Raw genomic sequence first — 18,936 nt, 5'->3', positions numbered from 1 at the left:
GAAATTGTTAAAATCTCTCCATTGATTGGGGCCATTTCTAGTAAAAAGAAAGATGGTTTTGGATGGCAATCATCTTTCACACAGCATTACTGCAAAGCCTGACCATCTTCAGCTACTTCAACAATGAAGCTGCTTGATCAAGGACATTGCCGCCTCCAGAATAGGGAATATTTGCTGACCATGCAATGTTCATCGCCGTTTGTGACTCCTCCATTGCTGAAGCTATCTATGTGCAGCAAGATCTGGACAATATCCAGGCTTGGATTAAAAAGTAGAAAGTAAGATTTGTGTGCACAAGTGCCAGGCAGTGTCCATGTACAAGAATTGAACCATTGCCTCTTGATATTCTATAGCATTACTGTCAATGAATGTCCTACTTTTAGCATCCTGGGAGGAATTACTGTTGACAAACTAAACTCTGCCAGACAAATAAATACTGTTGCTGAAATACTTACATTTTGTGTGAATAGATGCTACTCCAATGACACTCTGGAAGCTCGACATTATCAAAAAAAAAGCAGCCCACTTGATTGGCACCACATCCACTGTTTTCAATATTTACACTCTTTACCATCAATTCATAGTGACAGCTGAAGATACCATGTGTAAGATGCACTGTGATAATTTATCAGAATTTATTTCGGTAACACCTGCCATACTTGTAATGTCTACCACCTAGAAGGACGGGCAACAGGTACATCTAATTGCAGTCATCTTCAAGTTTCCCTCCAAGAGACACACCATCGTGACTTGGAGCTATGTTGTCATTCCTTCACTGTCATTATACAGTATCTTGGAACTGCCTCTCTAGAGGCACTGCAGGTGTCCTTACAGTTCATGGACATAGCCGTTCAAGAAAGCAGCTCACCACCACTTTTTACAGACCAGTAATAAATACTGGTAGCATTTCATAAATGAATTAAATCAACTGCCTTATCCTTAATCAAATTAATTTAGAATTGTTTTCTATATTTGAGAATCTGAAAACTGCAGATGCTGTAAATCAAAACAAACACAAATTGCTGGAAAGCTCAGCACGTCTGGCAGCATATGAGGAGAAATCAGTTAACGTTTCCGGTCCAGTGACCCCTTCCTCAGAACTTCTGATTTCTCTTCACTGATGCTATTGAACCTGTGGAGCTTTTCCAGCAATTTATTTTTGTTTTAATATTTGAGTTTGTTGATATGGCGCTTTGTATTGTAATATCAGTTGTTTCATAACCACGCATATTCATTGGGACTTCAAAAAATCTAATTCAACCTTGCCATAATTTTGCTTATTGCTTAGTCACTCTCGGCCATGTGATAATTTTGCCTTTGTAATCAAAAATTGATCAGTATCTCCAAGGGGCTGCACGGTGGCTCAGAGGTTAGCACTGCTGCCTCTCAGCGCCAGGGACCTGGCTTCAATTCCCGCCTTGGGCAACTGTCTGTGTGGAGTTTGCACATTCTCCGTGTCTGTGTGGGTTTCCTCCGGGTGCTCCGGTTTCCTCCCACGGTCCAAAGATGTGCAGGTCAGGTGAATTGGCCATGCTAAATTGCTCGTAGTGCATTAGTCATGGGTGAATGTAGGGAAATGGGTCTGAGCAGGTTGCTCTTCGGAGGGTTGGTGTGGACTTGTTGGGCCGAAGGGCCTGTTTCCACACTCTAATGAATCTAATCTAATAAAAGGTTAAAAAGCTCTAATTAGATAAACCAGGGACTGATGAACTCTTATGACACTTCAGAATCCAGTTGAGCAGAGTTTTCAGTGTCTCCAGTAGAATAGCCCCACTTCAGAAGAACATTCCTGAGCTTTACATTGAAAATAATTATTTCTGCAGCAAATATTTGGTTATGATGATTGGCCTCAGACACAATGTTCTACAAAAGGTTAATTAAGCTAACTAGGAAACACCTTGGTGAGTTTGTTAGAACGAAGAAAGAGCAACACTGTTTCTGCGTATCTTGTGTCCTGAAACGTTTTGTCCAAAAAATATGGAGTTACTGTTTTTCTACTGGTCTAAATTGTTCAGTGAACATGGAGTAGACATAACCCCAGTGGCAAATGTGATTGTCCAGTAGGATCTCAAATTTAATCCCCAATTATTGTTGCTAAAAATTATGATGAGGCATCAATGTCCCTAGTTAGAGTTCCTAGTTAGCCAAGGCTTCCAATTTATATTATCCTGTGATTAGCATTCGAGGTGTCTCTTTGAGTCTTAAGAATGAGGACTGACTGTGAAATTTTAGAGGTTAACTATCCCGGTTATGCTCCACTGTTTAGATCTGTCTATCTTTTCAGAATAAACAGTTGAGCATCTGTGGACATTTGGTGCTTTTGGAGCTCAGATTAATTAAGATGTTATACCTTTGGGAGAGAGAGAGAGAAAGTGTTCAAAAATTGAAGTTTAAAATATGAAAGAAGGCTGTCTCCTTGGGTCTTAAATGATATTTATCTTTTCAGGGTCTCACTAATGCTCGTGCCAAAGAGATTCTTCTTCGTGATGGTCCAAATGCACTAACACCTCCGCCCACTACTCCTGAGTGGGTAAAGTTCTGTCGGCAGCTTTTTGGTGGCTTTTCAATCCTTCTGTGGATTGGTGCAGTTCTTTGTTTTCTATTATATACCATTCAAGCTGCAACAGAGGATGAGCCAGCAAATGATAATGTGAGTAAGACTATTTTCCTCACTATAGTTGAGATTATGCTGTGAACATTATGTTGCCATCTTGGTGTGGTATTTCTCTTTCATGTGTATCTTGTGATTTTTGCAGTTATACTTGGGAGTTGTATTGTCTACCGTTGTCATAGTAACTAGCTGTTTCTCATATTACCAAGAGGCTAAGAGCTCAAAAATTATGGACTCGTTCAAGAACATGGTGCCCCAGGTGGGTAGTACCTAAGATCCAATAAAACATGGGGTATTTGTATGAAAAATATGTATTGTTATAACTGCGGTGACATTTTGATTTTCTGTACTCTAGCAAGCCCTCGTTATCCGAGAAGGTGAGAAGAATACTATCAATGCTGAGCAGGTAGTTGCTGGAGATCTGGTGGAGGTAAAAGGTGGTGACAGGATCCCTGCAGACTTGCGAATTATCTCATCACATGGTTGCAAGGTGTGTATAGTTAGTGCAACGGATAATCATAATGTCCCATCACTTCCCTCTTACAGTAATCATATTAATGAAGTAAGTCTGGCTACAAGAAACTAGAGTTTGGTCCGAGTTCTTTAAAATGGAAGAGACTATCACTGGAACAAACACCAAGCTTACCAAATTTGAAGTGGTCTCTAGGCCAGTCATTTTACAGTTAATTATATGCAGTTTGTGTATATCCTGTATTTAGCTGTGTTCTGATTAACATGGTAAACTTACTAAGCATCTTTAATTATTCCCAGTTCAGTTATATACTCTAGGTTTTTCTTGGAAAACAGCAGGGGATTTAAATTTGCCCTTGAAGTGAACTTGGAATTGCAGTTAGCAAGCAGTTGTACAAAAGCCATTATGATCTTACCCAAAAATAAAGGCATTTTTATGCGTTTAGGTGGACAATTCCTCATTGACTGGAGAATCTGAGCCTCAGACTCGGTCGCCTGATTTTACCAGTGAAAACCCCCTGGAGACACGAAACATTGTCTTTTTCTCCACCAACTGTGTTGAAGGTATAAGTAATTTTCATTTGTTAGTGATGAGTGTTAAAGTAATGAAAGTCAAACTGCATTTCAGCTATATTGAGACCCAAGCATATAATCGGACTGCTGTAATGCTATACCAAGGGAGTTTTTTGTTTGTGGGGTATGGGTCGTCAGCAGTTATTACCCAGAAGGCAGTTCAGAATCAACCATGTTTTGGTGTGGGGTCTGGAGTCGTAAGTAAAACAGATTCAGGTAGGGATGACAAATTTCCTTAGCTACAGCTCATTAGTGAGCCAGATGTGTAATTAACATCATTCAACAGTTCTTACATATTTCCATTACATTAGCTTTTTATTCCAGTTCTTTTAATTGAATTAAAGTTCCACTATTTGCCAGTGTGGGATTTTAAGCCATGTGCTCTAATATTAACCTAGATGCCAGTCTAATGACCTTACTACTACGCCAACAACTCATTTAGTACTGCATACACTTTGGTAGATCACTTGAGATTGGCACAAAAACTCCAAGACATTTCTTAGCTCTTGGGCTTCTCTCTGTCCTAGCCATCTTTTATCCCTCAATCAGTTTCATTACAAAGATCTGTAGTTTTTCACTGCTGGTCATGGTGGGCAGTCCAATAGTGATGCATTCATTAAATTGAATTTGCAGCATTTCGAGCTTCTCTTGGACTTGACAGGTATTATGCACAAGTTTTCTTTTCGTAAAATAGTGATGTTAGACTGCTTGTTTGCATAGGTACTGCTCGAGGTATTGTCATCAATACGGGTGACCGCACTGTCATGGGTAGGATTGCAACGTTAGCATCTGGGCTGGAGGTGGGGCGAACTCCAATTGCTATTGAGATCGAACATTTCATCCACATCATCACTGGAGTGGCTGTCTTCCTTGGAGTGACCTTCTTCATTCTCTCCCTCATCCTTGGATACACCTGGCTTGAAGCAGTCATCTTCTTGATTGGAATCATTGTTGCCAATGTGCCAGAAGGCTTGCTTGCTACTGTCACGGTATGTCAAGGATGGGATCTATTGGAGTGGATTTTCTATCTATTGTAAAACTTAACTAGCCTTGATTTCAGTAATTATAAAGTACAACTCTTTTGGAAGAAATAGAAAGAAAAAGACTTGGGCAGCCAGGCAAATTAGTAGAGAAAGGATTTCCATCCAAAGTGAATAAAAAGTCTAGCTGTTTTATTCTTTTTAAAAGCATTTTGGAGACTTACTAAAGAGCTTTTACTAAAAGGGTGAGGGAGATTGGGCTTTTGTTCAGAGCAAGAGGCAAATGATTTCACTTACAGACACATTAGTGAATATATCATGACACTTAGCAGTCTGCAGAATTTACTCATATCAATTATGTCCCTTCAGGTGTGCCTAACTCTGACTGCCAAACGTATGGCACGGAAAAACTGCCTGGTTAAGAATCTTGAAGCTGTGGAGACCCTAGGGTCAACGTCCACTATCTGCTCTGACAAGACTGGAACACTAACACAGAATCGAATGACAGTGGCTCACATGTGGTTTGATAACCAGATCCACGAAGCTGATACTACTGAAAACCAGTCTGGTTAGAAGAATAGTTTTTTTTTACTGTATTTCAAATCTCAGATTTTACTGGCTGCATTCCTTTTGATCATGAGAGTCCTGATATGAGGTTGTAGGCTTCCTTATTAAATCTCCATGAGATAAGTAGGTTCAGATACCTATTGATAAGGCATCTGCATTATTTCAAGGAATTGTCAGTGGCTTTGAGTCTTACCAATTGCTACCTGTTTGAGTTCTTAGCATCTTCCAAAGTTTTGCAGTGTGGACTGAAAATTATCCAGCATTAGCAGTCATGTCAAATAAGAATGACCACTTCATCAAAATAAGCAGTCTGACACGTTGACATAAGATTATGTAATGCATGGGAAGCTTGCAGACTTTTAGCATTCGGTAAAGCTGAGTTCAGTACCTTTTCCTTTTCTCTACAACCTGGATAAGCATGTGAACTAACTGGGCAGATCAGCCTAGAGACTACCTCATTGGCTTGTTCCTTAAATGACTCACATCTCAGCACTGTACTTATACATTAAAAATTAAAAGTTGCGTAAGCTGAAGTGACACAAACCTTTCTTAATTGAACTTTTCTAAGTTGAAGTCTGGAATCACCAAAACCTAACTACCTATGCCTGCCTTTTTATAGGTGCTGCTTTTGATAAGTCTTCACCCACTTGGTCTGCACTGTCCCGTATTGCTGCTTTGTGCAACCGTGCTGTTTTCCACGCAGGACAAGAAAATCAACCAATCTTAAAGGTGAATTTAATTGAGACACATGAATTCCAGTAGTTTCAAAGTGTGCCCTCAACTGTGGAAATGCCATGGTTGCAGCAAAGTGCAATTTAAATTTGGGCACAGTTTATCAGGTTCCATTTAGAGGTGATGGTCAAGTATCTTGCATGCATAATAGTACATCTTTTAAGGAGGATCTTAGTTTACTTGATTACTTTTAAACTGTTCTGAACATTAATATTAGTGGTTGATACATCTTTAAAACAAATAGCTTTCTGTGCATGGTCCCAAAATGCAGTCTTGTTTCTCTCCAGCTCTTAAGCTGCATTTCCAGTACTGTTTGGTAGCAGCGTAGACTACTCTTTTAAACTGATCATTTTCAGTAGCAGACTTGCAGACTCTTTAATCAGTATTGTGCCATTGTGATAAGAATCAGTTTGTGCAGCATAAATGCCACTTAAGTGGTATAAAGGGACCATCAGTATTTGCAGGTTGTTTTATTCTAGATTGTTTGTTCTTGGTGTAATGTTGTGCATGTTTGCGTTTTAAGTAGTTGGGTAATAAACTTGTGGAGGTAGATAGTTAAATTGTGAGAAGTATATCCATAAACACATGGTGAAATCATTTTAATGTACCATCGCACTTCAGTTTGAATAATGAGAACTGCTTGAAAGAAAACTTGAGTACTGTGTTGGTGGTTTTATTTTTGCCCACTGAGTGCAGGTATTGGATCTGGGATGTTAAATCAGCTATAATAATTGTATTTCTGTTTTCATGTAGCGAACTGTTGCTGGAGATGCCTCTGAATCTGCTCTTCTGAAGTGTATTGAACTATGCTGTGGATCGGTTCAGCAAATGAGGGAGCAAAATCCGAAGGTTGTGGAAATTCCATTCAACTCCACCAATAAATATCAGGTAACAAGAAAATTTGACTTGTTTGAGAATTAGTTTTGGGGAGGCCCAGAAACCAGATGAATGCTCATTAGAAGGGGGCAAATTAAAGTTTGCAACCTTGTAGCAGTAGTTGTTTATTTTCCTACAATCAGCAATCTGAATGCTAAAAATCATCTTTCCAGCAGCACTGAATTGATAGCTTCTCCGACCCAGAGTTAACGCCAACACAAATTTAAGTTTCAGAATTTGAGTAAAAGCATGTATTGCTGGGCTATCCTGTAGTTATCAATAATTAAGATGGCCCAGTGAGCAGAAAATACAGTCAGTTTTCTTTTAAAATAATTTTGCAACCCAATTTTATTCAGAGGTGTAATCTTTCCATGATTGTCATGAGACTAATTCACAATTGTGTACAATAATAGAAAGAAGAGCCAAGTTTGATTTTAATTTATTCTTTGTTCTGTTTTCCTGTTCCAGAAGCTTGTAAACATTTGTCTGATATGATAAAGTACATCCCATAATCTGGTTATTGTGATTTTCCTTAAGTGATTTTAACAGATGTGTTTTAGAAATGTTCCTGACTCTTCCTAAGTTTCAGTAACTTTTCCTTCAGCTATCTATCCATAAAAATGAAAAATCCAGTGAAAGCCACTACCTTTTGGTAATGAAGGGAGCACCTGAACGGATACTGGATCGTTGCTCCACCATCCTCCTCAACGGTGAAGAACAGCCATTGAATGAGGAAGTGAAAGAGGCATTCCAGAATGCTTACTTGGAGCTAGGTGGCTTGGGAGAGCGTGTGCTAGGTACGGAATGAGGATTGCATCTGGGCAGGTTGAGAAGTGCTCAGGGTAATGGCACAAATGCATTAAGCAATTGAAAGCTAAACTGCAAGTGTCTATTGATTATAAAGCAGAAAAGAAACATAATTAATTCTTTTAAATGTTCTTGAAAAGGTAATTTGCAGCTGTCTTCAATGTTTACTTGGTTAAGACAGTGTGTAACAAACCACATCAACTGATTTAATTCCTACTGTGTTGAGTTAACTGATCAGTAATAAGATTTGGGTTTGTGACATTTGATTTCAAACATCAAGCCAGAGAGGAAAATCAACCAGAATTGCCAGAAAATCAGTCCAATTTCAAAAGTTTTTTTTTAAAGACATTAGATTCTTTTAATTCAACCTGTATTGGAGTTTTACTTGACATGGGGTGAATATTATGCAGGCATCAGGTTTTGCGGCTTTTTGAAATATCGCAAATTGTCAGCAGTTATGCACCAGAATCTTTTACTTTGGATTAACACAGAAATCCCTAAATTGAAAGTATAAAGGACTTAACTGCCAACAGGAGAAACTTTAGTTCTGTCTGAGATGGATTGCAATCCATATTCTAGCACAACAATTTTGATGTTTTCTACCAGCTCCTAACTTGCACTTTGCTAAAAGAAATCTTAAATTAAACTTGAAGATATTAGTTTGACATAAATAATTAAGTGCAGTGTTCCCTGCTGAATCTTTCATCACTCTCGTAGGGTTCTGCCATCTTGCACTGCCTAATGACACATATACAGAAGGATATGAATTTGATGCAGATGAACCTAATTTCCCTCTGACTGAACTGTGCTTTGTTGGACTCATGTCTATGATTGATCCACCTCGTGCTGCTGTACCAGATGCTGTTGGCAAATGCAGAAGTGCTGGGATCAAGGTAAAATGAATGATTTGACATGCAAAGTGTTTGAAATAGAAGTAGATTTTTAAGACATCTAACCCGAAAGAGGTTAAACATCTGAAATTTAACTAATAAATTCCACGTATTCTATTGCCCAGTATCTCGGATACTACTTTGTGATGTCAGCCACACCTTTGCTCCCTTTTTTGAATATTAGTTTGTGCATTTACTGCACAAACTGGTAACTTGTTTGAGGTCAGTGGCCCTGCAAAAAAGAAAAGCTGACATTAATCTAGTTCAATGTTTGCATAATATATACATGTCCCCTGTTTTTCTCTCATTTCTAATTTAAACATATTCCTAGGCATGGGCTGCTCTCTTTATCATTTAACAATCTTTATAGTTCCCTAGCATTTAAACATGTTTTAGTAAGGCAAGCCCAACACCAGTCCTAAATTTCAGGGGTGTAATGCATTGACATGTCTTGTATGAAAAGCCAAATACATAAACAGTATTGTAAATAAGGCTGAAGAAAGGAAAATAGGCTTTATTGCTTTATTTTGGCTTATCTAATAGTCCATTTACTATAGATTCTTTGTTTTGGTCATGTACGTTCAAACAATAGTGTTCTCTAACATTCAGATCGTTTTGTCTATAGACTTTAGTTCTTGAGCCAGAATATTGTATCTATTGTTGACGTTAGCCGACCCAACAAGCATCATAGAACATAGAACATAGAACAATACAGCACAGAACAGGCCCTTCGGCCCACGATGTTGTGCCGAACTTCTAACCTAGAGTAAGCACCCATCCATGTACCTATCCAAATGCCGCTTAAAGGTCGCCAATGATTCTGACTCTACCACTCCCACGGGCAGCGCATTCCATGCCCCCACCACTCTCTGGGTAAAGAACCCACCCCGACATCTCCCCTATATCTTCCACCCTTCACCTTAAATTTATGTCCCCTTGTAACACTCTGTTGTACCCGGGGAAAAAGTTTCTGATTGTCTACTCTATCTATTCCTCTGATCATCTTATAAACCTCTATCAAGTCACCCCTCATCCTTTGCCGTTCCAACGAGAAAAGGCCGAGAACTCTCAACCTATCCTCGTACGACCTACTCTCCATTCCAGGCAACATCCTGGTAAATCTTCTCTGCACCCTCTCCAAAGCTTCCACATCTTTCCTAAAGTGAGGCGACCAGAACTGCACACAGTACTCCAACTGTGGCCTAACCAAAGTCCTGTACAGCTGCAACATCACTTCACGACTCTTGAATTCAATCCCTCTGCTAATGAACGATAATACTCCATAGGCCTTCTTACAAACTCTATCCACCTGAGTGGCAACCTTCAAAGATCTATGTACATAGACCACAAGATCCCTCTGTTCCTCCACCTGACTAAGAACCCTACCATTAACCCTGTATTCCGCATTCTTATTTGTTCTTCCAAAATGGACAACCTCACACTTGGCAGGGTTGAACTCCATCTGCCACTCCTCAGCCCAGCTCTGCATCATATCTAAGTCCCTCTGCAGCCGACAACAGCCCTCCTCACTGTCCACAACTCCACCTATCTTCGTATCGTCTGCAAATTTACTGACCCACCCTTCGACTCCCTCATCTAAGTCATTAATAAAAATTACAAACAGCAGAGGACCCAGAACTGATCCCTGCGGAACTCCACTTGTAACTGGGCTCCAGGCTGAATATTTACCATCTACCACCACTCTCTGCCTTAATATTGCATTTTAAACAGCATGTCAAACAGCTGTTCATTTTCAACTCTATATTGAAATCTGATTTCAATTATTTCTTCAAAGTTTAAGTTCTTGAGATCATTGAGCTAGTGGCAGTTCTCCTAAAGCCATATTACTGCCAAATTATTTTGAGCAAAGATTGAGGGATATATGTTCACATTCCAAAGACTGCAGTGACCACTCTACACATAGCCAATGTCAATGATAACTACTTACAAGAATACAATCAACTCCTTAATCTGCTCTTCACTCCCCCACAACTTGAATAGTTCATTGTGTGGCGCCTGATCAAAATGTCTTGAGAATGTGGAGTTAGGATCTTTTGAGATGTCATTTTCTTTGTTTATGACTCTTATTTTGAATTTGTAATTCAAAGGTTATCATGGTAACTGGGGATCATCCAATCACAGCTAAGGCTATTGCTAAGGGTGTGGGTATCATCTCTGAAGGAAATGAGACCATTGAAGATATTGCTGCTCGACTGAACATTCCCAGTAGTCAGGTTAATCCCAGGTAAGCAGAGTATGGAATCCCCTTCTTGGTTCACTGTTTTTGGGGCTGTTTGTAATAGTTTGTTGTAACATTGACTGACATTTACTATCTCAGAACTGGATAGATTTGGGACCTAGATTCCTTGAGGTTGTCTTTAGTGAGAGCCACTGATGGAGAACGTTACCAGTGTTTTAATTCATTATAACTCCTCCAATGACTTCTCAAAGGCACAGTAACTGGACCCAACAGATCATAAGCTTTGATTCTTGGCATTTGTTGTGAGTTAGCTGACTTCTGGGTCGCAGAGCTAAAGAAAAGCCTGGGCCCTTTCTCCAGCTGGATATTTTAAAATCGAGCAGTATTGCTCGAAATTGCTGTTCTATAATCCCCTATTGGGAGGATGGTGGGTGAGTTAAAAGATAATTGCAACTATATTTAAATATGAATGATAATCGCTAATTATTTGAGTATTGCAGCTTTTCTGAGGTTCATCTTGTGCTTTGTGATACAGGGATGCCAAAGCTTGTGTTGTTCATGGTTCAGAACTTAAAGATCTAACCGCAGAACAGTTGGATGAAATCTTACACCATCATACAGAGATAGTCTTTGCTCGAACCTCTCCCCAGCAGAAACTGATTATCGTGGAAGGCTGTCAGCGACAGGTAGGAAACTGCTGCACTTGTAAACGTGATGCAGGTGCCTTCCCGTACTTCAAATAACCTGTTTAAGATACGATATTGCAGTTAACAAAGAGACAGAATAAGAGATTTGCATTTACATTATATTTACATTTTGAGCATTATTTTGCAGAGTGCAGGATTTACTCAAATCTAAATTTGATTGCTGAATTCTAGATCTTGTTCCTTGATCAAGAACTTCTGCCTGCAGCATAAACAAGCCTCCCATTTTGATGCATTTTCCAATCTGAGTCATTTTATATTATGTCAAATGAGATTCTCAATATTTACTGAAGAGCGGGTCCGATAAATGGCCTCAGAATAGATCTCACAGACTGCATTATGCTCAGTCAGCAGCTTCTAAGGTGTGAGTAAAACTTCAATTTGTCTGTGGAGGTTTTATTGCACAAATATTTTTTTTTAAATGTACTCCTCTTTCAACTAACCATGTGCAGCAGTACATGTGAGCTAGATGCCCTCCTTGTCCAGTGTTGTTCCAGTAAATGTCACAAAATGCATGAAAATTCCATATTCTTGAATATTATCCAGTTGATTGCTACGTAGCAGAGATCAAACTTATTTCCTTTCAAGGATTCTGAGATTTTCTCAACTGCTGTATTTTGGTGTTTTTTGGGAGGTATGTTTTGGTTTTCAGAGACCTGAGATCTGCAGATTTAAGTTAGAATTGTTCATCAAGCAGGAGTTTGCAAACTTGCTGTATAACTCCATTAAAGAATACTAAAGAAATTAGAAACTTTGGCACACAGCCAAGGGTCTAACAACAATGAAAGGCTTTTGCATTATTCACCCCACGTTTGCAAAATCCCCATTGTTGACCACAATGCTTGCTTGATAAAGCAAGCCCCAGTTCTAGAAGGTCAGGCTTTTCTGAATCAACTGGACTTTTTCAGCCCATTAAACAAATTTTAAAAATAGAATCAACTGTGACTAGTTAAAGCTTGTACACAGATTTTTTTTTGAAGCGACAACATTTAAGAAAAAGGCTAGGGGCCACAATTTTTTCCTCCCTCTATCCCAGATCTCTCAATACTGAAATTAAAGTTTATTGGACAATTTTAAAGGGGAAGGAAGATATTGGAAAGTATTTTTTATTTTGTTGGTTATTTTCCAGCGACCATTTAGAAATTTGAAACCCTGATTCAGAGGGTTTCAAAAGAACAAAGATTTCCTTTTAAAAGGAAATAACCTAAGCTGAAAATGTGAAAGTGAGCACTGTAGCCTGTTGATGACCTCTCCTCCTATTCTGCCTTGCCCTAAAAGGCCTCTTCCGATTCTTCCTCTCCTCTTTCACCATTTTGTTTTCTCCCCCATCTTGATAGCATTGCCTTTGTCTCAGCCATACAGCCAGAACTGGCTTCACCTCCACTTGATTGGCTACAACCTCGTGACACCTCTATCTCCTTTTGTTCTCCTCCAATTACAGGTTCTTTCCCTCAATGGAGGCTTCTCCAATAATAGATTCCTTTCTGCCGCTGAAGGAGAGCAACAAGATTGTAATTGGTCGAGGGAAACCTATATCTTTAGGATCCAAAGCAGCCTGTATGAGAGAGAATCTGTGATTGGAGGAGCAGCTACTCTCAGATTCTGTCTCTCCCCACCCTCTGATTCTGCAGTCAACTCACAATCAGCAGCGCTTTATATAATGTTCTGGATTCTTTCTTATTTACACCTGAGGATAGATGGAGACTCTGTTTAATGCCTCATCCAAAAGATGGTTTCTCTGAGAGCGCACAAATGACAACATACCAAAGAAAAGTTTTTTAATTTATATAGCGCCTTTTACTGCAGGAAGTATTAGGTGACTTCATAGTGAATGAAATACTTTTGACCTGTAGTCACTTTATTATGACGCAGGAAATGTTGTGCAATATGGATTGTCGTTGATGACTAGACTGTGTTTCTGTGCAGTTTACTGGGAGAAACTATTGGACTGGATATTTCTTCAAAATACTGCCTTGGAATCTTTTACATGGACTTAAGAGAATATTGCAGGACCTTAGTTTAGCATCCTGCCCAAAAAGAGTTGCCTATGACAGCTCAGCAAGCACCACCTCTGTAATATGAAATGCATCTTTTTTTTCGAGTTCAGATCCTGTCCTGGAGTAGGACTTGCAACCTTTCAACTCAAATGCAATTGAAATGAGCCAGGGCTGATAGATTGATTAATGTTTTAATTTCACGTCTTGCAGGGTGCCATTGTAGCTGTGACAGGTGATGGAGTGAATGACTCTCCTGCCCTGAAGAAGGCTGATATTGGAGTTGCTATGGGTATTGCTGGTTCTGATGTGTCCAAACAAGCTGCTGACATGATCCTGCTAGATGATAACTTTGCTTCCATTGTCACTGGTGTAGAAGAAGGTGAGGGTAATATTTTGAACACATGGTAACATCTGTGTTTGGGCTATCTCAATTTCTAATAAAAATGGAAAATGCTAGAAATTTAGAGCAAATCAAATCAGCATTTCGAAAGAACATTTACTTAGTAATTTCCATTTTGCAGATTTGTACTTATCCCCTTTAATTCTGCTGTTACCACATGGATGCTATTGGTCCTACTTGAGTAGAAATCAGTTAAATGGAAAGTTTGTTACCCAATCAGATTCCAAGTTGCAGTTGGCTATTTAAAAAAAAATTCATGCTTCATTGAAGAGGGCTGCAGCTCAGTTAGCAGGGTTTTAGCTCCTCCTTTGTGTTCAGTAATCCTTTTTTAAAAAAAAAGCATGTATGTGGTGATATAACCAGAATAACATTGATTCATCTGTGATGCTTCAGTAACTTATTGACACTTGGCTGTGCAGCCTAAAATTCTGAAGGTTTGCTGCCAGTTTTGTTCATGTAGTCCAGCGTAAAATATCATCTTGAGATGAAGGATAAGGGTAGAGGGTTGTAAGAGAAAGCAATGAGACCTTTGTTTTATTAGGACAAAGGGTGCTATAAGTTTCCTTAAGTAATTTTGAAGAATATTTAGTCATAGTTGCATCTTGAGCTGAATATTACCTGTGTATTTTTTTTTGAAATCCCATCTTACTGTGAAGACTTTTTTATTTTGAAACCAATGCAAAGTACAGAACTCAGTTTGTACAGGAGTTATTTTAATTCTTCAAATTGTAATCTGATCTCCCTATAGGTCGCCTGATTTTTGATAATCTAAAAAAATCCATCGCTTACACTTTAACTAGCAATATCCCTGAAATCACACCTTTTCTGATTTTCATTATTGCAAACGTCCCACTGCCACTCGGAACTGTTACAATCCTCTGCATCGACCTGGGTACTGACATGGTGAGTCTCCATTTCACTTCCTCTTGTATTTATTTTATGTAGATAGATATTTAAGATTCCGTGACACACTGATACTTTCTTCACCCAATGGCTGTCCTCACCTCAGACTATTTATTGCTCATTTTACCCAGTCATAACAGGAGGACTCATTAACTATTTCTGTGCTGTCCATTGCAGGTTCCTGCCATTTCACTTGCTTATGAACAGGCTGAAAGTGACATAATGAAGAGGCAACCACGTAATCCCAAAACAGACAAACTGGTGAATGAGCGATTGATTAGTATGGCTTATGGACAGATTGGTGAGAGTTTTTTTTGATCATTTTATTTTTTTTCGACTTCCACTATACTGAAAAGTATGCCAATAATTTAAAGCTTTTAACTGGTTTGATGAAACCTATTCAAAAAAATAGTAAAATTCAAAGTTCCATTCAATGCAGACATGTCTATGAAGAATGACTTTTTCCCCACTCCAATCTGGGTTGAATCCAGTCAACTCTACAGTATTTTATTTGGCTTAAATGTTCTCAGGCTTTGGGGTATAAGCCAAAGTATTCATTCCTGGATTGTTGCTGAGAGAGTCTGTGAATGGCTGTCACGTGAAAACTGGATTGAGCTGCTGCATTGAAATATGCTGCTTCTGCAGAATTAAGTGTAAAGAGTAGCTGTTCAGACAAACTGTTGGAGGTGTGCAACATGCTATGATGTAGATTGTAATGCATCTTGACCTTCTCAACTTGCTGTGGGCGAGCACCCCCAGGTGGAAGGGGAGAAATACATTACAGCATCAGTAAAATGATGGATGGCACACTTAATTGTAGAACCTAAAACAGAATAGTGGAATGATCAGAGTAAGTGATTTAATATTAGACTAAAATCAATCTTTGGTTTGTTTTTGACCTATCTGTGCAAAATTCTTGTGCGCTCGATATTTTGTACTCCGCACTCTGCTCATGCCGAATAATTTCGCCAACTATGATTGGTTTTGTGTCATTCTTTTATATTTGAATACTGCTTTGCCAGGGAGTTCTGTTAGAGTTTGAGTGCAAGATGGTTCATTATAAATAGTTCTGTCATCTTTCTGTCATTTCTATGTAAAAATTACATTTACTGCATGTTAGCTGTCTCAAAATCAAATTAAATCCACTACTCTAAAACGGAACTGTTACATGGAGTGAAACTTGAAGTCCTCCAAGTCCCTGAAATGCTTTCTTTCAAATGTTGCAGAACTGAGACTTGCCAAACTCAGCTCATACAGACACAGACTCTTCAGTCCAACTCATCTATGCCAACCAAGTTTCCCAAACTAAACTAGTCCCTGTTATCTGCATTTGGCCCATATCCCTCCTAAGCCTTTCCTATTCATGTACCTGTCCAACCAGATGTAATGGTAGGCATACTTTGAAGAGGTAAATGTGAAAAGCTGGGGTCCCAGTATGGACAGTTTGGGGAATATTTATTGGTCACATCCTGATAATCTAGACACATGCCCATTATCTCAACTCTTTTCTATTTATTATCTTTCAATCAATCTTCAGTTCATGCTGCATAATTACTTCCATTCCTGAGCTTTTATTTGTACTCATATAAAACCTTCTCAAATGCCTTCACTATGGGTGTGTGTGTGTGTGTGAATATCCTGTTAGTAGTACTCTATAACATGTTAACATTTTTAAAAGTGCAGCTAGATTATTCAAACTTACTGATCACAAATGCACAAATGATCAACTTTCTCACTGGAATGATTCTAATTAAATTTCTTCCATTGATTTATTATTTTCAGTGCAGGGATTTTGTCGTCCTTTACTGTGAAGATATAAAATGCAATTTTAACATGTTGCCTCTTTTTCCTAATGCCAATTATAGTATCACTTGCCACTTGTCTTTTATAAATGTGTTTTCTGTGTTCACAATGGCAGTTTATCCTTTGTCTTTCTACCCTTTGTAAGTTCTTTCCATATTTTTAAAATTTGCTTGCTTTGCTACTTTTTATTTCATTTTTATGCAATGGTCTCTGCCCCTCTTAGCATGAGACTGTGTGCCTCAGTTGACTGTTTTGCGTAATTACATATTTATTTTCCTTAATTCTGCACATTGTTTTCATTGCCTACTAAACTGTATTTAATCAATGTTTCTTGGTGAACTTCTGAAATTTCCTTCATCTGTACTATCTAACAGTTTGTTTGAGCAAATGTTAAAGGCAAGAATGAAAATCAACGTGATTGTTTCTCTCCAGGAATGATCCAGGCATTGGGTGGTTTTTTCACATATTTTGTGATCCTGGCTGAGAATGGATTTCTCCCATTGGATCTAATAGGATTGCGTGTGAAATGGGATGACCGGTGGATCAGTGATGTAGAAGACAGTTATGGTCAACAGTGGGTACGTACAAACCTCCTTACAGTCATGTATTTGAGAGAACCAAAGCCTAATTTCCAGTAATATAGTTAATTTAGACTTTTGCGGCGGGGGGGGGGGGGGGGGGTGTAGTATGATAGTATCTAATGATTTAGAGTAGCTGAGCCCTTATCAGAGAATACACACTTAACTGGCAAGTGGCTTCAAGCATTATCTAGAGCAATTTATTAATAGAAACAATAATCCTACTTTACCTTGGAACTTAACAGACCATATAATTTTTTTACTGGCTTTGGACCTAATTTACAAAAACAAAGTCTTTGAGTGAGTTTAAGCACATTTATGCAGGATTGGTGCCATTCACTTCAGTGTCATCCTGTTGATGAGGCTTGCTTCTCCAAAAGACTGGGATTGGGATTACTGATAATTTCATTTTTGATTCCTCTTTCTAAGATGGAAGAATTGTTCAGTAAAGATTTCACAGAATCACAAGCCTAATGACATGGAAGAAGGCTATTTTGCCCATTGTGATGCAGTGGTGCTTCAGATGAGAGTATTCATGCCCAATGACAATCTCATGATGTCCCCATTCCCTGCTCATTATTACATTCCAGATATTTATCTAAAGGCCTCTGCCTCAATGGAACCTGCCGGTATCACATTTCCAGAAAATGTATTTCGTGCCATGCCCTAACTACTCGTTGAGTGAAAAGGTTTTTCTCGAATCATCCTTGCTTCAAACCCTAACCATTGCAAATCACTTGAAATGTGCACTCACTTTCTCATTCTTTTTACAAGTGAGAATTGTTTTTCCCTATCTACGCTGTCCAGCAACCATGATTTTGAAGACCTCTATCAAATCTCCTCTAGTCACTTTCTTTCAAAGGAATACTGTCCCAATTTCTTCAATCTGTCCTCATAATTGAAGTTTCTCATCCTCAAATCAATCTTGTACATCACTTCTTCATTCCTTCCGATGCTTGGGTATAATGTGGCACCCAGAATGGTAAGCAATACTTCAGAAGTCTAACAAGTATCATTAATGGATCATTAATCAGTCAGTGCTTGGAGGATCCATTTAACATATTGAATAATTGAGGTTTTCCCCATAATTTAGAGAAGGTTTATGAATGGAGATAAAAGGAAGAGTTACAATTTTCTTCAGAGAAGCAAGATTATGGAGACATGGTTGGAGTCTGATGTGATTCTTTTGTCAGAAGTGGAGTATTACACTCACTGATGAAAACTTCCAGCACTGAGTGGGAGTTCATTCTATAATGTGCTTCCATTGAAATAAGAATAGTTTTAAAGCCTTATTTCACTTCTTTCATATATCAAGTTTGAATTTTCTGACTATCCCTGAGCATATTTATAACTTAACTCCTGTCTACAATATTTCTACTCTTTTTCAGACTTATCAACAGCGTAAAGTTGTGGAGTTCACCTGCCACACTTCCTTTTTTGTCAGCATTGTGATTGTACAGTGGGCTGACTTAATTATCTGTAAGACCAGAAGGAACTCCATCTTCCAGCAGGGAATGAAGTAAATATTTCAAAATTATGTTCACGAGAGGGGTTGGCTATTGGCAATTAATGGTATAATATGCAATAATCATAAAGCTAACTGTGAAATTAAATCTTCTCTTGCTATTTTATCTAATGGAATAGAAGTGCAACTGCTACTGGGTTAAATTTGGGCTAGAGTATATGCAAAGTGATCTAGTTATTTTGCAGGTGAATGTGTTGAGCAGTAATGTTTTATTGTTTTTAAAAAAGTCATATCAGTATTGGGCCTCAACCAAATTTTTGACCTGTAATGATATAATTGCCACCTTCACCTGGGATTTGGGAGAGTTGTTCCAGTGTTT

At 38.6% G+C, this 18,936-nt stretch overlaps 1 protein-coding gene across 1 annotated transcript in view; it reads left to right on the top strand.

The window, feature by feature from the left end:
• The window catches only part of LOC140486284 (sodium/potassium-transporting ATPase subunit alpha), a 41,984-nt gene that overhangs the window by 20,366 nt on the left and 2,682 nt on the right, over window positions 1–18,936 (top strand). The window contains exons 4-20 of the mRNA XM_072585211.1: window positions 2,447–2,650; window positions 2,757–2,870; window positions 2,967–3,101; window positions 3,529–3,646; window positions 4,376–4,644; window positions 5,005–5,203; window positions 5,822–5,931; window positions 6,688–6,822; window positions 7,415–7,607; window positions 8,335–8,510; window positions 10,616–10,752; window positions 11,243–11,393; window positions 13,619–13,787; window positions 14,557–14,711; window positions 14,889–15,012; window positions 16,947–17,092; window positions 18,481–18,611. Of these exons, the coding sequence (XP_072441312.1) occupies window positions 2,447–2,650; window positions 2,757–2,870; window positions 2,967–3,101; window positions 3,529–3,646; window positions 4,376–4,644; window positions 5,005–5,203; window positions 5,822–5,931; window positions 6,688–6,822; window positions 7,415–7,607; window positions 8,335–8,510; window positions 10,616–10,752; window positions 11,243–11,393; window positions 13,619–13,787; window positions 14,557–14,711; window positions 14,889–15,012; window positions 16,947–17,092; window positions 18,481–18,611 (2,666 nt within the window). The remainder of the gene's footprint in view (window positions 1–2,446; window positions 2,651–2,756; window positions 2,871–2,966; window positions 3,102–3,528; window positions 3,647–4,375; window positions 4,645–5,004; window positions 5,204–5,821; window positions 5,932–6,687; window positions 6,823–7,414; window positions 7,608–8,334; window positions 8,511–10,615; window positions 10,753–11,242; window positions 11,394–13,618; window positions 13,788–14,556; window positions 14,712–14,888; window positions 15,013–16,946; window positions 17,093–18,480; window positions 18,612–18,936) is intronic.

This window comes from Chiloscyllium punctatum, chromosome 15 (assembly GCF_047496795.1).
Source record: "Chiloscyllium punctatum isolate Juve2018m chromosome 15, sChiPun1.3, whole genome shotgun sequence".
Taxonomy (NCBI): domain Eukaryota; kingdom Metazoa; phylum Chordata; class Chondrichthyes; order Orectolobiformes; family Hemiscylliidae; genus Chiloscyllium; species Chiloscyllium punctatum.
The sequence above is the reverse complement of the archived record's forward strand: the minus strand, read 5'-3'. Positions and strand labels throughout refer to the sequence as shown.